The sequence below is a fragment of the Boleophthalmus pectinirostris genome, unplaced genomic scaffold (assembly GCF_026225935.1).
Source record: "Boleophthalmus pectinirostris isolate CB_2022bp ecotype Guang Dong unplaced genomic scaffold, ASM2622593v1 HiC_scaffold_12, whole genome shotgun sequence".
Taxonomy (NCBI): domain Eukaryota; kingdom Metazoa; phylum Chordata; class Actinopteri; order Gobiiformes; family Gobiidae; genus Boleophthalmus; species Boleophthalmus pectinirostris.
In genome coordinates this window covers 22,458,702-22,479,609 of record NW_026571018.1, presented here as the reverse complement: position 1 = coordinate 22,479,609, position 20,908 = coordinate 22,458,702, and the positions used below count along the sequence as shown (strand labels likewise).

The 20,908-nt window shown below is 40.7% G+C and overlaps 2 protein-coding genes across 7 annotated transcripts; one reads left to right on the top strand and one right to left on the bottom strand.

Moving 5' to 3' along the window:
- Positions 1 to 1,198: 1,198 nt before the first annotated feature.
- Positions 1,199 to 10,597, top strand: pafah1b2 (platelet-activating factor acetylhydrolase 1b, catalytic subunit 2). 5 transcript variants are annotated; one of them, XR_008631569.1, is made up of 7 exons: positions 1,199 to 1,334; positions 1,631 to 1,709; positions 2,125 to 2,214; positions 2,375 to 2,491; positions 2,594 to 2,716; positions 8,657 to 8,743; positions 9,232 to 10,597. XR_008631569.1 is itself a non-coding variant. In XM_055148751.1 (6 exons), exons 2-6 carry the CDS (start codon positions 1,632 to 1,634, stop codon positions 8,678 to 8,680), a joined length of 432 nt encoding a protein of 143 aa, XP_055004726.1. In that variant the 5' UTR covers positions 1,199 to 1,334; position 1,631; the 3' UTR covers positions 8,681 to 10,597. The 5 variants fall into 5 exon arrangements, 3 of the variants coding, with proteins under 3 accessions (XP_055004726.1, XP_020789203.1, XP_020789204.1); XR_008631568.1 differs by having other exon boundaries at positions 8,354 to 8,743; XM_055148751.1 differs by having other exon boundaries at positions 8,657 to 10,597.
- Positions 10,598 to 16,369: 5,772 nt separating this feature from the next.
- Positions 16,370 to 20,104, bottom strand: LOC110168124 (transgelin-like). 2 transcript variants are annotated; one of them, XM_020933533.2, is made up of 5 exons: positions 19,946 to 20,104; positions 17,843 to 18,029; positions 17,599 to 17,770; positions 17,417 to 17,519; positions 16,370 to 17,325 (listed from the first exon to the last, which is right to left on the bottom strand). In XM_020933533.2, exons 2-5 carry the CDS (start codon positions 18,020 to 18,022, stop codon positions 17,181 to 17,183), a joined length of 600 nt encoding a protein of 199 aa, XP_020789192.1. In that variant the 5' UTR covers positions 18,023 to 18,029; positions 19,946 to 20,104; the 3' UTR covers positions 16,370 to 17,180. The 2 variants fall into 2 exon arrangements, with proteins under 2 accessions (XP_020789192.1, XP_020789193.1); XM_020933534.2 differs by having other exon boundaries at positions 17,843 to 18,026; positions 19,946 to 20,068.
- Between the last annotated feature and the right edge of the window lie 804 nt (positions 20,105 to 20,908).

The following is a 20,908-nucleotide window of genomic DNA, read 5'->3' as shown; positions in this document are numbered from 1 at the left end:
TATAGATAAGAAAATAGTTAAATATGGGCCCTTTAAGCAAGCGAAACCTACTTTCACTGTATTAGTAGTATTCCCCACTTCTATATGCCATTATTTTCTGATCAAGTCTGCACTTGTTCTTTAACAATGGTAAGTATGGCATCTACTCTAGAATATTTTTTGTATAAAGACTGTAGGCTGAACACACTGACTTTTGTACAGGTGTACATGAGATGAAGGCCCACTAAATGTATTACATTTTTATGGACTACACTTCAAATAGGCTAATTATTTAACAAACATGGATGAAAATTTAAGCATAAAATACATATAAACTGTACAAAATTGATCCCTCATTCAGTGAGGGACTACGGTACGGTTTGAAAGGAAGCCTACTTAAGTTCTCACAGTTGTACCTGTTATAAAAACACAGAACAAAAATTTCAAACAAACGTGGAAGCAGCTGTGGGAATTTAGAGCTGACCCCAGTTTGCAATCCTACACTAGTACAAAACTGTCCGAGGTAAAGTTTACTTGCAGTGGCCATGATGCTCCTAACTCCCAAAAGACGTGTAAAAGATGCATATTCAATCAATCCATAACTCAGTCTGTGCATCTTTTTTTTTTTCTTCCCTAACTGAATAGCCTACAACAGTCAAACAAAACTTGGGTCAAGCAAAGTATTTGTCAAGTACTTAAAATATTCTTTTGCATTAATTAATAATTACACTATATGAAATCCTTATTGTAATATCGTTTATTCGTTACAATATTTTTTTTGGTTTAGCTTGCCCTGTGTTTTTATTGTCAGTGTTCACACAAATACCAAAAACGCTTGTTTATTCTATAAAAGATATCTATGATGATTGCTTTTGCTCTGATTACTGGAAAGGTTTTTGGGCTGAAGTATAACCTGACAGACTAAACTCGGGGCTAATAAACTCTACGCGCTCTCCGACGTTGATGATGCCACTTCAAGATAAATCGTAAATATAACTATCCGAGTGGAACTTGCGCTGGAACATCGCACCAGAATCGTTTGCTCAAATCAGAAAAATTGGAATTCTGGATCCTAGTTACAGTTGTGTATGTTCTCAGAATCCGACTAAAAGCACAGGAATAATTGCACACAGATCCACGTTTTACGCAGGTCGAGTGAACGTTACGAGCGCCGCCCTCATAGTCTCAAAAATTCTAACTGCCAGATATGGCCGTGAAAGCAGCACGATCCTCTGCTTCTTGACACACCTTTTGTTGTCATCTAAAGGGGGCAGCTGCGAAAGATTTATTGTTAAAAAAAACACACACACACACACACAATAAAGAAAAGTGAAGACAGCGCAGCAGGCACACAGGTACACTCTATACCTAAATAATACAGTCTAGCTGTTTAGTAAGCATTGTGCGAAAAACGGGCGTGTTAAACGTTAACGCTAGCTTGCTGTTAGAGATGCAATGATGAGCATGCAAGCTAACCGGCTAATGTCACACTTTCAATAGTTGAATTGAAATAACATTGGTTAGGTTACACTGCATGCATTGTAGGCCTGTTAATAAGTTTTGCAAAACCGAGTAGGCCAACACCAAGACAGTATTGGTTATCTGACTGCTTCAGATGTTTCTTCATCAGACATGGTCGCGTCTGTTTTAGGATGAGTGGTGATGAGAACCCAGCTGCAGTGCCAAAGCCTGTGGAGGATGTACAGGGAGACGCGAGATGGATTTCACAGGTAGGTTAACATTATTACTTTAAAACAAGGTTTATGCAGTGCACATTAACAATAATACTAACAATGTAACAAATCTGATGTTAATTGGTGTTGACGTCTTCCACCAATCGAAAACCTCATGTATGCTGGCAGCGAACATCAAGTTTACCACCTCTTGTTTAGTAGCCTCACTATAGGTCAATGCTCCGTTAATCCTGTAAAGCTAATAAACTGTAACAGTCTGCTTACTCAAATGGTGCAACAGACGTCCTTATTGGTAAGGCTCATGAGTATTATCCTATTGCCAAGATTAAGACGACTTTCCACACAGTGATGTCCTTGATCTGGTGCCAGATTTACACCTTGCCTTGTTATATAGATTTTATTGTTATTGGTGAGCACAATGCAGTGAATTGATTGTTGTTTTCCTGTACAGCACACACGGTTTGTACAGGAGTGTAAGGATGCAGAGCCAGATGTGCTGTTCATTGGTGATTCAATGATTCAACTAATGCAGCAATATGATGTAAGTGAACAATTTTCTTATATTATGTATGTAATGAATCTTTGTGTTTGCCTGGCAACTACCCACCAATGTATACTGTCCTTCTGTTATTTGCCACTTTATCTCTTGTATCCTTTACCAAAACCTAAACCTTTACCATAATGGTGATTTTTGTACACAGATATGGAGAGAGTTGTTCTCTCCTCTCCATGCTCTAAACTTTGGCATTGGAGGGGACACCACCTGTAATGTGCTGTGGAGGGTGCAGAATGGGGAGTTGGAGAACATAAGACCTAAAGTTAGTTTTTTGTGTGTTCATGTAATGTTTTTGCTGTTAATGAATAGTTTTTGGACTGCAGTTGCATTTTATAGTTGATTATGGATGTCTGATCTTGTTCAGGTGGTTGTGCTGTGGGTAGGAACCAACAATCATGAGCACACAGCAGAGCAAGTTGCTGGAGGAGTAATGGCAATTGCACAGTTTCTTGCAACTCGTCTACCCAAGGCCAAGATAATTGTTCTGGTAAGATTCAGTACTATATATAAAGGGGTGTCAAATTATCGCGTTAATTGCGATTAATTAATTACAGTCATATTTAGCGCGTTATGTTTTTTAATCTCATTTTTAATCTCTAACTTTGCTGTTTCTGTATGCGAGTTGCTTTATTATAAAATCTGTTTTATGTGTTGTTGGGACAACACACACAAAAAAAACACATTTATACATTTTTTTATTTCGGTAATTCCACTCATTGCCGGAAACCCACACAAAATGCGCACAGTAAGAGCGATGTAAACGTCATGTTAACGGCGTCAGTCGCACAATGGACGAGGTCGAAGAGCCAGTAGAACAGAGTCAGCAGTGCACAGGTAAAAACACATTTGTGTCTTGGAAATTCTTCTCCCAACGTAAAATATAAAAGAAAATAACAAATATAAAATCGCCTACAACTTAAATGTCACTGGTGAAAACAACCTGCATAGGCTCATGATGTCTGCACTACTGTCCTATAGTGACCTGCCACATGAGGGGACACGCACACAAACACACACAAACACACACCTTCATCATTGTCATTAACCCGAGAACGCGAGGACCACGTTTCCTTCCGTAGTTACTGCGCGGACACCGCTGTCCTCCCGTGCGCCGCGTACATTTTCTCGCGTACGCTGCGTAAACCGCGCTTCTTCCTGTACGCCTCTAAACCAGAACTAACACCAAGACTAAAACCGGGACTAACCCAGTCCAGGACTAAACCAGGTCTAAACCAGGTCTAAACCAGGACTAAACCAGGACTAAACCAGGACTAAACCAGAACTACAACCAGAACTTAAACCAGGTCTAAACCAGGACTAAACCAGGACTAAACCAGGACTAAACCAGGACTAAACCAGGACTAAACCAGAACTACAACCAGAACTAAAACCAGGTCTAAACCAGGTCTAAACCAGGACTAAACCAGGACTAAACCAGGACTAAACCAGGACTAAACCAGAACTAAACCAGAATTAAACCCAGGTCTAAACCAGGACTAAACCAGGACTAAACCAGAACTAAAACCAGAACTAAAACCAGAACTAAAACCAGAACTAAAACCAGGTCTAAACCAGGTCTAAACCAGGACTAAACCAGAACTAACACCAGGAATAAAACCAGGACTAACCCATTCCAGGACTAAACTAGGACTAAAGTAGGGCTAAAGCAGGCCTAAACCAGGACTAAAACCAGTGATCTCATCCATCCATCCATCCATTTTCGTCCGCTTATCCGGGGCCAGGTCGCGGGGGCAGCAGCCTAAGCAGGGACTCCCAGACTTCCTTCACCCCAGACACGTCCTCCAGCTCCTCCGGGGGGAGCCACCTCAACTGGCTCCTCTTGACGTGGAGCAGCAGCGGCTCTACTCCGAGCTCCTCCCATGTGACTGAGCTCCTCACCCTATCTCTAAGGGAGCGCCCAGCCACCCTGCGGAGGAAGCTCATTTCGAGCGCTTGTATCCGCGATCTCGTCCTTTCGGTCACTAGCCAGAGCTCATGACCATAGGTGAGAGTAGGAACGAAGACTGACCGGTAAATCGAGAGCTTCGCCTTTCGACTCAGCTCCCTCTTCACCACAACGGTCCGATACAGCGACCGCATCACTGCCGAAGCTGCACCGATCTGCCTGTCAATCTCACGTTCCGTCCTTCCCTCACTCGTGAACAAGACCCCGAGATACTTGAACTCCTCCACTTGAGGCAAAGACTCCCCACCCACCCGGAGAGGGCAAGCCACCTCTTTCCGGTCGAGAACCATGGCCTCAGACTTAGAAGAGCTGATCTTCATCCCAGCCGCTTCACACTCGGCTGCAAACCGCCCCAGTGCACATTGTAGGTCCTGGTTCGATGAAGCCAACAGAACAACATCGTCCGTAAACAGCAGAGATGAAATCCTGTGGTCCCCAAACCGGACCCCCTCCAGCCCCTGACTGCGCCTAGAAATTCTGTCCATAAATACAATGAACAGAACCGGTGACAAAGGGCAGCCCTGGCGGAGTCCAACATGCACCGGGAACAGGTCTGACTTACTGCCGGCAATGCGAACACAGCTCCTGCTCCGGTCATACAGGGACCGGACAGCCCTTAGCAAAGGGCCCCGGACCCCATACTCCCAGAGCACCCCCCACAGGACACCACGAGGGACACGGTCGAATGCTTTCTCCAAGTCCACAAAGCACATGTGGACTGGTTGGGCAAACTCCCATGAACCCTCGAGCACCCGATGGAGAGTGTAGAGCTGGTCCAGTGTTCCACGGCCAGGACGAAAACCACACTGCTCTTCCTGAATCCGAGGTTCGACTATCGGCCGGATTCTCCTCTCCAGTACCCTGGCATAGACCTTACCAGGAAGGCTGAGAAGTGTGATCCCCCTATAGTTGGAACACACCCTCTGGTCCCCCTTCTTATACAGAGGGACCACCACCCCGGTTTGCCAGTCCAGAGGTACTGTCCCTGACCGCCATGCGATGTTGAAGAGGCGTGTCAGCCAAGACAGCCCCACAACATCCAGAGACTTAAGGTACTCAGGACGGATCTCATCCAACCTCGGAGCCTTGCCACCAAGGAGCTTTCCAACCACCTCAGTGACTTCAGCCAGGGTGATGGATGAGTCCACCTCCGAGTCCCCAGCCTCGGCCTCCTCCTCGGAGGACGTGACGGTGGGATTGAGGAGATCCTCAAAGTATTCCTTCCACCGCCGGACAACGTCCCCAGTCGAGGTCAGCAGCTCTCCCCCCGCACTGTAAACAGTGTTGGTGAAGAACTGCTTTCCCCTCCTGAGGCGCCGGACGGTTTGCCAGAATCTCTTTGAGGCCGTCCTATAGTCCTTCTCCATGGCCTCCCCGAACTCCTCCCAGCTCCGAGTTTTTGCCTCCACGACCACATGGGCTGCAGTACGCTTGGCCCGCCGGTACCCGTCAGCTGCCTCAGGAGTCCCCCGAGCCAGCAAGGCCCGATAGGACTCCTTCTTCAGCTTGACAGCATCCCTTACTTCCGGTGTCCACCACCGGGTTCTGGGGTTGCCGCCGCGGCAGGCACCACAGACCTTACGCCCACAGCTCCGAGCAGCTGCATTGACAATAGAGGCCGAAAATGAAGCCCACTCGGACTCCATATCTCCGGCCTCCCCCAGAATCCGGGAGAAGTCCTCCCGGAGGTGCGAGTTGAAAGTCCCTCTGACAGAGTGGTCCGCCAGACGTTCCCAGCAGACCCTCACTACACGCTTGGGCGTGCCAGGTCTTTCCGGCTTCCTCCTCCGCCAGCGAACCCAACTCACAACCAGGTGGTGATCAGTTGACAGCTCAGCCCCTCTCTTCACCTGAGTGTCCAAGACACGCGGCCGGAGGTCAGATGACACGACTACAAAGTCGATCATCGACCTCCGGCCTAGGGTGTCCTGGTGCCACATGCACTTATGGACACCCTTGTGCTCGAATATGGTGTTCGTTATGGACAAACTATGACTAGCACAGAAGTCCAATAACAAAACACCACTCGGGTTCAGATCAGGGAGGCCGTTCCTCCCAGTCACCCCTCTCCAAGTGTCACTGTCGTTGCCCACGTGGGCGTTGAAGTCCCCCAGGAGAATAACGGAGTCCCCGGTCAGTGCACTGTCTAGTACCCCTCCCAAGGACTCCAAGAAGGCCGGGTACTCAACACTGCTGTTCGGCCCGTAGGCCGACACCACAGTGAGAGACCTGTCCCCGACCCGAAGGCGCAGGGACGCGACCCTCTCGTTCACCGGGGTGAACTCCAACACACAGCGGCTGAGCTGTAGGGCAATGAGCAGGCCCACACCAGCCCGCCGCCACTCCCCGCGGCCAACGCCAGAGAAATGGAGAGTCCAGCCCCTCTCAAGGAGTTGGGTTCCAGAGCCCAAACTGTGCGTGGAGGTGAGGCCGACTATATCAGGTCGGTAACGCTCAACCTCCCGCACAAGCTCAGGCTCCTTCCCCCCCAGCGAGGTGACATTCCATGTCCCCAGAGCTAGTCTCCATGTCCGGAGATCTGGTCGCCGAGGCCCCCGCCGCCAGGACTAAAACCAGGTCTAAACCAGAACTAAAACCAGGTCTAAACCAGGACTAAACCAGGACTAAACCAGGACTAAACCAGGACTAAAACCAGGACTAAAACCAGGACTAAAACCAGGACTAAATCAGGTCTAAACCAGGACTAAACCAGGACTAAAACCAGGTCTAAACCAGGACTAAAACCAGGTCTAAACCAGGACTAAAACCAGGTCTAAACCAGGACTAAAACCAGGTCTAAACCAGGACTAAAACCAGGTCTAAACCAGAACTAAAACCAGAACTAAAACCAGAACTAAAACCAGAACTAAAACCAGGACTAAAACCAGGACTAACCCATTCCAGGACTAAACTAGAAAAGCACTCAGAGAGCGCAGACCTCCGCCAAGGACTACCCCCATTTTTTATATAAATTGCGATAAAATCAGTCTTCTGGATCAGATCCGGATCAGCCTTTGGAATATGAAAGAGGATCCCATTGTCCATCCCTGAGTCAAATTTCATGGGGTTTGGTCAATAATTAATTAACCGAGATATTGAGAAACAAAATTTTTGGCCCCATTTACCACAATGTTAACTAAAATTTCAAAGTGATCCAGAATCCAGGATTTCTTCCGGATCACCCCCAAAATGAAATCAGTTCTTCCTTTTCACATTTCCAACAAATCCTGAAAATTTCATCAAAATCGGTCCATAACTTTTTGAGTTATGTTGCTAACAGACAAACAAACAAACAAACAGACAAACGCCGGCAAAAACATAACCTCCTTGGCGGATTTAACTAGGACTAAAGTAGGACTAAAGCAGGTCTAAACCAGGACTAAAACCAGTGATCTCATATATAAAGCATTTCTCTATCAATAATATTTTTTATATGGTTAAGGAAAGACTGGACTTTTTATTGTCTTTAAGTAGACAAAAGTTATTATGTTCAGATTTCCTAGTCTTTGCTACTTTACAGCAAACAGTTTCTTATTCATGGAGATTTGGGCTCAACAACCAATTTGAAGAGAACAAACAAGAACAACATTTGCAGGATGCAGCAGTTGCTACATTCATGTAGTTTTAAAAAGCATGACAATATCAAGTAATCCAAAGTATTCAAATTACGTTACTCACTTTAAGTAATTAAATGGATTAAGTTACAAACTACATTTTGGGATATGTAATCTGTAATCTGTGGGGGAATACATTTTAAAAGTAACCTTCCCAACACTGCAGATTAGTAATTGTAATAATAATGATGATACTGTGGAATGACTGCATCTGTTAAAGTTTGTTAAACAATAAATGACTTTATAAAGTCACTTTTTTTTGTTCTATATCAGTCTTTTGATCTGCCACAATAATGTAATAATGAATTTAAATGAAAACACCTCAAATTGAAGGCTTTTCTCAGCAATTTTTAGGTGAGATTAAGAAGAGATTAATTAGATTAATTAATTACAGATCATAATTAATTAATCTCTCAATTTTTTTATTCGCATGACGGCACTAATATATATAATGGATAATTACATAGCTAACTGCTTTGTTCATGTTTAGCTTGACAATTAGGTCATAGTGGATGTAACAGTATATTGTTATGTCATCTTCAAGGGCCTGCTGCCACGAGGGGAACGGCCAAACCCGCTGAGGGAGAAGAATGCGACTGTCAATAGTTTGTTGCACTCATTGCTACTCCAAATACCCCAGGCTCAATTCCTTGATGTCAGTGCAGAGCTGGTCCACTCTGATGGCACCATCAGCATACAGCACATGTTTGACTTCCTCCATCTAACATCGTCAGGGTATCGCGTTATAGCCAAGCCTCTTAATGATCTTCTGCTGCAGATCTTAGAGGAGACGCCAGAGGAGAGAAGGGCCTCATTGGTGTAAAGTTTAAGAAATGTATTCATCCAGATGCTGGTCTCCAACTGGGTGTGATGGGGGGGCGTGCTCCTGAGACAGTCCTGCAGAAAGGCTCATTCAGAGGAGGATGCCTTAAAAGTGAGTGCGGTGCGTGGGATCATATTTATATGTGGAGAATGAGCATGGAGAGGGAGAGAGACCACAACATATCTTAGGTAAACACTGTGGTCATGAAGAATATGGCGTTTACAGCCAAGAGACAAAATTACCATAAATTCTGAATACAGATACTTAACCTGTTCCTTTTATACTCACAATAAATACAAACTAGGGAATTTACACATCTTTAAAAAGCTTTGCACAAGTCTTCCACACACTGCCAGTTAAGAACACAAACAAATCTAAATAAGTAAAACATGTTGTTAATGGTTTTAACACTACTTTATGAACCCTCGCAAAGTTGACGTACATTATAATATTTCCTTTCAGGTCCTAAACTATTGGTGCACATCAAGTAACTTTAATCTGACAATTGTCTCTCTCCCTCTCTTCTTAAAATGACAGTATTTTCATGTAAAAGCACTTAAATTTAATTTCTTACTTTTTGTTCACTCCTTGTGTTTTAGTTGACCGTCAGCCTTCTATACTGCCTGACTTTTCTTCTTGACTTACACTACCAGTCAAAAGTTTAGACAGACCTTCTCATTTAGTGTTTCTTTATTATCATGACTATTTTAAATTGTAGTTTCTTACGAAAGACATCACAACTATGAATGAACACATATGGAATTATGAATATGAAGTAAAGTGTGAAATAACATCAGTTTATTTTAGATTCTTCAAAATAGCCACCCTTCACATTGATCACACTCTTGGCATTCTCTCATTAAGCTTCATGAAGTAGTCACCTGAAATCGTTTCCAATAGTCTTGAAGGAGTTACCAGAGATGCAGAGCACTTAGTGGTCCTCGTTGGTCTGCACATGAGTCAGTTTCTTTGAAGCGCGTGATGGTTTAACAACTGCACTTGTGGACATCTTAAATATTTTTGCAATTTTCCAGGCTGGTTCACCTTCATTTCATAAAGTAATGGTCGAGTTTCATTTCTCTTTACTTAGCTGATTTTCTTTCTTGATGTAATTTTAATTATAACACTTGTCAAATAACGCTTTCAGGGATGGTCCTAACCCCATTAAGAAGACAAGAAATTCCACTAATGAACCCTGATACTCAGGCACAGCTGTAAAGTGAAAACTATTTTGGGTGACTTTATCATGAAGCTTAGAGAAAGCCAAGGGTTTGCAGCACTGTTAACAAAGCAAGGAGTGGATACTTTGTGGAATTTAAAAGTATTTACCTTTTTCCATACATCTTGCTTCATATATTTAAGTCCTCCTTATGTATCTACAATGTAAAAGTTGTAAAAATAAAGAAAAATCATTGATTGAGAAGGTTCAGTTACTACTGAACACGGCCATATAAATTGTTACTACTCCAAATGACAGGTCATGTTAAGGATGCCATTTGTATGTGAACTTATACTGTAGCTTCTTATTAGGAAAAAAAAATAGCCTCATCATGTGTGCAGGTGTAACTCTTTTGATGAAGGGTTTACCAGCTGCTTGTCTCTATGGAGATGTTAGTGCTTCAACCAGGATTATTTCACTGTAAAACTAGTGACTTTCCATGGAGGAGATGACTCCAACAAGCTAAGACTAAGGCAAAGCCATAACCTCTCCATAAAGAGTAGAAGATTGTGGACACCCACCAGAAAAGTTACACAGTGCTCCTTTAACCCTAGCTACTGCTGTCTCTGCACCAGGTGTGCTATGTTTATAGTGTATGTGTCTGTGCCTTATGTGTTCCAATGGCAATTGTGCACAGTATGTCCATCTGTGAATTATGAAAAGTTTACATTGATCCAATTGGTTGTTTGCTTTGTGGCTTAACTGTCTGTTATGAAGAATTCCAGTAATAAATGATTTACCATTAACTTCTGTAGTCTTCCAGTTGGTTGTTATCTTTTAAATCACATATTATTTCTTGCTGCGTTTGTGGTGTTCAAGACAAACACACTGTTCCTTATTTAATCTTCACTTACATTGACTTCACAGTAATGTCCTGACTAAAGTGTGTGATATTTTCACCTAACAGCAGATGGAGATATTGCACCAATAACATCACCTGCGTTCTCCCTACCCTTTGGTGTTCTTCCTCACAGCTCCATAATTACCATCTTAAGTTAGTTGGGCATACAAATATTGCAGGAGTAGTCTGTTCAAATGTACACTGATTAAAAAAAACAATGACGTTATAAACATGCAGTGAACCAACAGGGTGTGCACTGCAGTATAGTCCAAAGTTCACAATGACTTTGCTTGACTCATCTATTTAAGTCTTATGCAACACAAGGGCAGTTGAATGTTGTCTTTTGTAGTCTTTCTTATATCAGAATTGTTTCTGGAGGGAATGGATTACAACCTGTGCACCTGACTCAGATATTATCCTTTGAGTTTTATTTTAGTTAGACTCTGTTTCTCTGTTACAAATGATTGATGTAGTTGAACCGTTGGCATAATTTTTTATGTAAAATAATAATAATATTCAGTTGCCAATTCATTTTTGGGGGTTAATCTTGAACAACAAAGGATCCATGGACTTTTTAGTGATTTAGATTACAAAATTTGAAATTCAGAATTTGGTGTAGGCTTTGTCCTATTTGCAGATGAAGAATATAAGCCTGGCTTTTTCACCACTCATATAAACCAGAAAAGAATAATTCTTGCTTCCTCAAATCTTTTAATACACACAGGCATTGTGAAACATAATTCTAGGCATGTATTGGAAGTTACCTCGGCCCTGTAGTTTAAACATTCAAATGCATAGGCCGATAATCCTTTTTGCTTAATTTTTTGGCTCCCATTGTTTAAATAGTGTATGTACCTATGATTGTCTGTGGAAATACACTGCCAAATGTGATAAATGGCACAACATGCACTTTGATATTGCCCCAATGCATCATGGGCCAAAGCTGTAATGAGGTTTATATTGTACACTGTAAGAAAGCAGCCCACCACAGGACCAAGGACTCTGAATGGACTATAAGCTCTATCATGTCCCCATAGTCCCAAGTTGCTGAACACGAGGAAAATAAATACAGTTGACTACAGACATACATGCTTTGTTTATATCCTTGCAAAATGCCATTGTGAAATCTTTTTTATTTATGTATATATTTATTCATTCATTTATTTGGGAATTTTTCTTTTCACATACTACAAATATTAACATCCAGCTATATTCACCTGAAAAATGTAGATTACACTAGAGCATCTATCTTATAGCTAAATCCATAAGGGTTATTTGCTTCTAATTTGGCCACTGCTTCATTGTTATGAAACAAACATCATGCCTTTATAAACTTGACCTTCAGTTATGTAATAATATCACAGGAAATGAGAAGCATAAGCTGTTGGATATGCTCTTGAAAGAGAATGATCAAAAATTCCCCTGAACTAGCAGCAGTAAACCGTTAATTCCCTACTGCAGATGTGTTTAGATGGTGGTGTGGCTTATACACAGTATTTATATAGCCTATTGAACGGTGCAGTGTGCAGGACGACCACTAGAGGTAAGCACCTCAATCTCAATAATGGCTTTATCTTAGAAGGTGCGCCATGTAACTTTTTTGATGGAGGATCCGTCACCTGCTTGTCTCCTTTGAAATGTTACTGCTTTGTCTGGAATGTTCAACAGCATGGCATTACATATAAGTAGCTTGCTTACTGGTATTTTTATTGCTCAAAAATACTTTGTAAAACAGGCATTTTTACGTTGATGAGGGTTCCACAGATCTGACATGTAATTTGGCCTGGTTGTGTCCCCTGCTTGTCTGTTCAGTGTCATACTGTGGAACATTTTCAGTGAATCAATAACATGCCATGGATACAAGCAGGTGGCAAACCCTCCACCTACAGTTATATAGTTATAGTCGTGCTCCTTTACTTGCTTTAATTTTTCTGTCAGTGAACCCAATATTCAGAGTAATAGGCCTATTAAAGAAACAACATTCAACAAAATTATTATTAAAATATAATTAGCAATATGTCCATTTTTAGGGTTGCTTCCTATTTTGAGACCTATTAAATTCTCTATTCATTCCGCAGGTTTTGTGATGCTGCGCTATAAGACCTTATGACTGAATTCCTGAAAAAAAGGGGCTGGCGCTCGCATGCTGTCACAGCGCAGTACCTTTCTCCTGGCTTATTCATACCCATGACTCATAGGCCTACTCACAGTCCCTCGCATTGAGACTCGACGTGTTAACTGATCCTGGGGGCTGTATTTATAATGAACATGACGACACCTGCGATCCTCCACATTTCCTGCCAGCGTGTTTCACAAAGTGCACTCACCCAGGCTAGTCCAATACAATCAAGCACTCACAGCAACAGAGCAAATGCTATGAGCCTAGAGATGCATTAGGAGCTGTTTTATCTGAAGTGAGGCTTTTCTTTTGACCTCACATTTGACAGTCTTTGACTCCACTACAGTTGTCCTCCCCCTTGACCAGCTCATCGAAATTCCTTCTGACCCATTGATTTCAGTGTAGCAGTACCTCTAGATAATTGTCTGTCCAAAAGCGAATTCAGCAGGTCCCAGGTCGGGGTCAGCCTATCCTATTTATTTCTCCATCCTCTCACTAGGGTAGTGGTTGACAGCGGCCTTTCATGGAGATGCCCTGTGACCTTGGGCTGACATTAGCATGTGCCATACAAAGCACAAATAGACGGGCATACTCATGACATACAGCAGCAGTGGTTCCTCTTTTGGTTTCTGTGTAGGGATTTAAATGCCAAAGACACACTATGTCTCTCTTATGCGCAATGTCTTTGTCTGATTATATCCTGTCATTTGGTTTTAGACCTCACTTGACCTATTGACCCAGAAGAGAACAACAGAACAGTTTGCATTGTCATTGTGCTCTGGCATTTACATGAGCACATTCAATAAATAAATTAAAGAAAAGAAAAAACAAACATTAGAGGCAAAAGATATCTTAATAGCTTCATAAAAATACTTTTAAAAACCCTGTAAAAATGAAATTATATTTTAATAAGTAATAATTTAATATTTCTTTGTAAATTATACAACATTGTTTCAATTAAGATAAAACATTAATTTTACTGAATTTAACATAATATATGTAACTACGGTCAAATTTTTGTATGTGTATGTTTTCACATAAACTCAACCCATTTTCTTCCTTTACTTTCTGGATTTATTTTCATTCTTTGTTCTCTCAACTAATAGTTTTGCATTAAAATTTTTGCTGCATAAACTATGCTTTTTCAAATGCATACGATAAGTTATAAGAAACCTTTAAAAAGGCATAATTCCAAGAACACATTTTCAATATCCAGCTGCTTCAGTGTGTTAAAGACTATTGATTAAACTGGGCTCTGTGTGAGTGCTCTTCCAGTGTGCACTCTGCAGCATTTACCCAGAGATCTACCTGACTGACTTTCAATGCAGGATTGGTTCAGCCTCAACAGTCTTCACTTCATGCCCCCTATAGGCCCCTTAATTCTTTCACTATAGCAACAAAACTATTCCCTCCATTTTATTCTGTATTTTACTTTTACATAGTTACCCAACACATGCCTGTTTCAGCAAGCTCATCAATGTCCCTTTATGTACCATGTGAGTTCAATGGTGTGTCAAGGGTTTCCCCATTTTTATAACTGAAACCTTAAATGACAGAACACCTCATGTATCAAGACCACATATTATTCTGCATATCTAAGATAAGGCTAAGAAATAGGATATTGTGTAATATTGTCAGTGAAATACCCCAGTATCCAGGTTTTCTATATTTGTCAGTAGCAGCTTTTATCTCTGCTATCATTTATACCCACACACATATGGATGGTGCTTCCTTAAGGGAAAAAAGCACTGTCACTGTCATTCATGTTACTTCATTATAAGCAATTTAGATTCACCAATTCGTCTATTAGAGGCATGTCTTTTGAAGGATTGCCCGGGGAATACTCTAACTGCATATAGAGAGGACATATGGGAATTGATCGCTGCAGTCATCTTGAAAAATGCAGAAGAGATAACCACTCACACTATTCATGGCAGTAACATTTTCATTGTGTAACAGTCTCAGGTGTGATTTACAAATCAGTTTGGTTCTTTTCCAGACATTAACTGAAGGAATACAAGTAAAGCACACCTCGATCAAGGAATCACTCTAAATGATACTGCTCTTTTAAAGTAAAAGATCGATATGAAATGATCCACATCCATAGTTAATTTCAGAATTAAAAAATGAGTGGCGGGAGTTTATTTTCATTTCATTTCTGATTTTGTCCATATTATTTGACTTTTGTTACTGTTCATGTTGCAAAAATAAAAACTTTCAAATACAAAAAAAACCAAAACATATTTTACCCACATTTCCAGCCGACCTTACTACCAGTAGTAACTAGCATGACACAATAGGCTACTGTTTTGCCTATATTCATCTTCAAGTCAAGTAAAATTATATCAAACATTTTCAATTGAACAAACAGAAGTCAGACATTATATTCATCATGCAACCACCAAGTCCCTGTCATGTTTTATTTTAGAAAAAGCTTTCCAATGAAAGCTATTGAAAGCTATTATTGTGGTCTGAGCTTTAACTGAGAGAGTGAAATGGTGCCTCTGCACATGAGTCTTAAAATAAATATTAGTGTTGAAATAATAAACATATTTTGGAAATCTGCACTAGAGAGTAATGCTGCAATCATGTTGCAATGCAATGTGGGTCTTAATAATGAAGTCTTCAATAAATTATGAGTAAGTTCTTTCTGGCAGAAAGAGCATGATCTTTAAGTGATAAGAGTTGACAATTGTTAAATGAGATCACAAGATGAGCAATAATCCCTTTCACATGTGCTCATAGCTTATTCGTTAAAGGCCCTGTATACATATTTTTTTTTCTTATGTATTAGTCTTGTCCCAATACAGATATCATTAGTGCACATTAACATAGTAGTTGTTTATTGTTATGGCAAAACCCCACTTTTGAGGTTTTGATTGAGTTGTGAAAAGTGATGAATAATTAGGATGCCCAGAATGTATAGGGCTGTAAGTGAGGACTAACTTTAAGCAGTTTGTTTATAGTGTAGGTCATGACAAGTAGAAACAAGAAAAGGGAAGTCTTTATGAAGCTACATTTAGCCACTATTTTGACCTTTGACCTCAGCTCAAACTGAATCGCTGTGTTTACCAACTTTTTACATGTGACTGTTTTCGCTGTTTTGCTTCATCAGACTAGGCAAAAAGACAAACAAGAATGTAGCATAAATAGCCATTAAGTTAAATCAATACCACTAGTTTTTATTTTAGGGAAATCACCTGATCTGACTATTGCATCCTGTCCTCTGCATTCTTTAGTGTCACACCAGCTTTATTCATATCCTGTTTTACTAGTAGAATTATTTCAGCTTCACTTCTCATACCATATCTCTCGTGTATAGCACTCCACCTGGCACCCATTAGTATTGCATATTGCTCACTGTTTTTTCCTGACCTTCTGATTAGTCCTCTTACATATTTCACTTGATCTTAAGTATCCCTCTCTCCAGGGCAGTGTGTTAATCCATACTGGTTTAGTCGTGTATTATCAGCGTGGTGCAAAGTAAACACTATAGTTTCACCTGCAGTATGAATTACTGGGCTTACAGAAGGCTTTACTGCAGTTAGTCAATAATGCTTTTATGTCATTAGATCCAGTTTTATTTTATTAACAAAATCAGCAGCATGTTTGAAACTTTAGAGACAGAATTTCCTTTAAATCTATGTTCTCATATTTTGCCTATAACAAAGAGCTTCATGTTATAACACATAACAGCTGTTTTACAAGGTACACCCAAAGCAACACTGAGAGGACACCAGTTTTTCAATAAGGCAGTGCAGGTTCTCATGTTCAGACTTGCATGTTCTCATTGCTATATAAATAATTCAGAATAGTTTTATGTGATCATTTTCATAATGTCCTTGTAACACTTGTGTCGATTGGGCAAATAATGACAAGTCCAATGACTGTGTAACAATTTGACACTTGAAATAACCCTATGATGAAAGATGCCATGATGTTTGAGCAATCCAAGCGTATAAATTGGCTGCAATCTTAAGACTTAAATAATCTACAGATGATTTATATAATTCTAAACACTTGTTGCAGTACATGTAAATTTGTACAGATCATTTGGCATTTAATTCATTTGCAAAAGTTAGAATATTATATATTTCACTAAATTAGTTTTGTTCAGAAGAGTTTGGCTCACTGTCTCCATTTAGTAAACTGCTCTGCTGTGATTGGTCCATCTCTTCTAGACAGAGACAACAGAGAGCTATGGCGTACACAATGTTTAGAAAACTAAACTAAACATACTGTTAGCTTTGGAGAAAATACAAAGGAATGTATGAGTCTAATCCAGTTTGTTCAGTTCTTTTTGGTCCTGGTTTTGGTCCAGTCTCTCAAACAGTCTAGTCACATTCGAGGCGAGGTAAGAGTCTGTGCTTCAGTTGATGATCTGCCGTGGCTGGCCGTAGCCCGTCATCCCGGCCTGAGACGCGCCTGTGTTTGAGCCCATCTGAAGACCAATGACATTTTTGCCCTGCTGCAGCTGCTCCTCTGAAAACTCCCTTTTGTTCTCTTGGGCTTTCCTGTAAACCAACAGTCACAAGTTTCACATTTAGTCACAACTTTTCAACAAGAAAATGAGTGTGATACATGCAACAATACATCCATCCTAACCTGTGGAACCAGTTGATGTCTCCTTGGTAGTTACCATCACCCTTTGTGACAGCCAAGCAGCCCAAAGCCATCAGGGTCGTCTGAACTGCAGCCATGTCCTTCCCTGAAAGCAAGCAACAATCTCAGATTAACTCAACTGAAACTAAAGACTAAAACCCCTGCATCTTTTTATCCATTTTTACCTTCAAAAAGGTCAACAGTCTGAAACATGTCAGTTTTGGTCACTCCATATTTTTCTGCTGCTCCAAGGAACAAGGAGATTTGTTCCATTTGTTTGAATGCCATAGAGGAGGTCTTGATGCTCTTTATGGGCTTGTTTGCTCCATAAAGACTGTTGATAAGTTCACACAGCACCTGAGGAAAGAGAAAAACTTCTGTAAACACTGTGAATCTGCTGAAGAGTTTGGTCCATGAGCCCACACTCACACGGCCGTCCTTGAGCCAGTTCTGAAAACCTGCTTTCCCCGCCGCAGGTCGCTCCACGCTGCTGCCGCACTGAGCTATGATCCACTCCACCAAACGCTCCTCCAGGTCTGTGTCATACTTTCTATCAATCTTGGCCTGCACCTCACGGCTTAGACCATATGCTGGACCTTTGTTTGACATGCTGCTGCTGCACAGAGGGAATGTTTACCAGGGATCAGCCAAATACAACTGTGAATATTATTTTGACCAACAATACAGTGTTTATTCAAGCAACTGCATTTCGGCCTTGGACATGAAAATCCACTGTGGTCTGTATCTGTATATATTTGGAAATTACCATCATGATTTCTCACCATAGATATTATAAAGTGTTGAGATGTCTTTGGCAGAACAGCCCGGTGGGTTTGAGTAATTATGGAAGTTGTGTGTTACTTATTAATGTAGTATGTGCTTCAAGTAGACCTAAATGCTGGCCCACTCCCTGCATCCTGTTTGCTCATTCAGTTGTCACTTCCTTCCTCCCACCATGACAAAAGTAGCTAAATGAATACACAGTCCTAAACAGGCTAACATGGGAAATTTATGGGACAACTACTGGGACTGCAAATGTCCAACACATTTCTAAGAATTCAATGAAGTCTGGACAGAACTTCAAGGAAAGATTGCACTGAAATGCTGGTCTGATAACTGATTCCTCCTCTCTCTTGTTCAAACTCGCTCGCTCATATAAAACCTTTGCTTGTTTTGGAAAGGAGGAGGTTTAAAACATGTTGTGTACTGTACATGTCTTCTCAAGAATATGTGTAATAACAATGTTCTCAGGTCAGAGACACACCTATAGGATGTCCCATGTGGAAGACCAACCATGTCTTACATAATGTGGTTATACATTGACAGATCCTCATTGTGTCTAATGGACCAATAGCATTAGGAGACTGTTCATTGTCTGCTGTGGTGCACTTTTGTGTAAGAGGAGAGATATCCCGCCAAGTTTGCTCTAAACCAAATCGTCTGTGTAAATAACAAAATGCAAATCTTTCCCAATGAAATGGAATCCACAGTATTGTTCAGACATGCCTCAGGACCACAGCAACCAGTAATCTCAACTCAGCAACTTTTGATGTGAAGATTAATTTAAATTTATCTCCCAATAGATACAGACCACATGCCATATACGAGAGGCAGCCAGCAAACAAATCTTTTGTTGTGTTTATTCACCATATAATCTGTGAACAGCTTCTACATAATTTGAAGTATGTTAACACAGTTTGCTGCTCTCATTTTACTTGTGGTAACTTTATTTCTGTTGGGGTTATTGAGGGCACTTAACTTAAACAAACATGTCTAATCTAGTATAATGAAATATAACCAACAACTATTCTCATGAGCCAATAATATAGAAGCTAAACTATGAGCTGTAAGTGAGACCCCGCCACTATTAAAAGTTGGAGAAATGCGATCTGCCGCCTTTTTACTTGTCTTGCAGGTAAACATTTGATAGTTGTCATTTACACACTATTGAGCTGCAGGCTTATTTATTGTAGGGATTTTACGCTGGTTCCTGCACCATGTTTCTCAGTTGAGGTTTGATTGTTTCACTTCTATTCAGTATTGATGGGCGTCATTCAGTTGCTTCCTCTGCCAAAGATCTACCAGCTATTACATCATGTCCAACTTCTCACAATCTTCCTCCAAAGTACATTGCACAACCTAGAAGTTATCAGGCTTCCACTGTAAATACACTTATATTCACATAAGCTCCAGTGAGAACAAATATTGTGTTTTACTGCTATAATGAAAACCAGCAGTAACAAAGCACTTTTCCTGGCCTATTATTTATTTATTTATTTACTTATTTATTTATTTAGCTCTGGGGTACATAAGAGGCAAGATTTGCAAGAAGGCTAGAAGTTCATTCAAAAGGAATTTTAATATGGCAGGAAATGGCAAAGTATTAACCCAGGCTTGAAGAGAAGAGAGGGTGTGGTTAAACGAACAAAATGAAACTTTTTCTCAAAACAAGTGAATATATAACTAAATCTCCTCAAAAAACTGCCATTTAATAGTAAAGAGTTGTAGCTAGAGACAAAAGAGGTGACTTACTTTCAGTAGAAGTTGCTTTCAGGTGAGATCCAAGTGTGCAGTGCAGCTAACAGCACCTAGTGGCAGTGAAATATGACTTCACTAGTTTGTGCAGAGAGAGACAGATACGCCTTCATGTCCTCTTATTTCACTCACAAGCCACACCCACATTTGCTGATTTTCCCTTTTTTTTCCCTCCCACTCCCATTTGTATTTCCTTATTTAGGAGAAGGAGGGACTGGAAAAAGTGATCACATGACTACAGTTTGGTGTGGTCAATGAAAAGAATTCTCTAAATTTCTCCTGTCACCGCTAAAGAACAAGAATAAGGATCAGGAAGGGAGTATTGTTAAGGTTTTTTGTTTTAGTTTTTGTTTATTTATTTATTTATTTACTTATTTTTAAGGTATTTCAGAGGAATGGGTTTTGACACATTTCAGAATATTTTCCATAAAAATAAAGAATAGACCCCCTCCAGAGCAAGTCCGGACATGAAACTATGACATCAGAAGTGACAGGAAGAATGATGTGAGGTCACAAACCTCTTAAAAAAAAAAAAAGTCTGAATACGTCAGAGTCTCAGTTGTGGTGTTTTACTGCTGTCTTGTGTGTCTGTGCTTGACAAAACACTACACATTGTGAAATACTGTGAGCTTAGTGTTTCTGATCCATAACAATAACATCATATATAATTATATTTTTAAAAATAGACATGTATAGTTTTTTTCTGTTTGTACTAGCCTACAATGCATTAATTCTTCTTTCTTCCAAAGTTACATTGGGTAATATTTTATAGCAAACATTCCCCACATACCACTGACTGTATTGTAATTCAGAAGAGGAAACAAAGCTGTGCGCCTCCTTTTTGTGGCTCTCTCTACTATTTACAACCCCCGGTTAAAAACAGGAAACTACCCTCAGGCGAAGAAGAAGAATGGGAGTTGTTTTCCACAGAAAATGTAATACAAGTCTAAACAATGATTT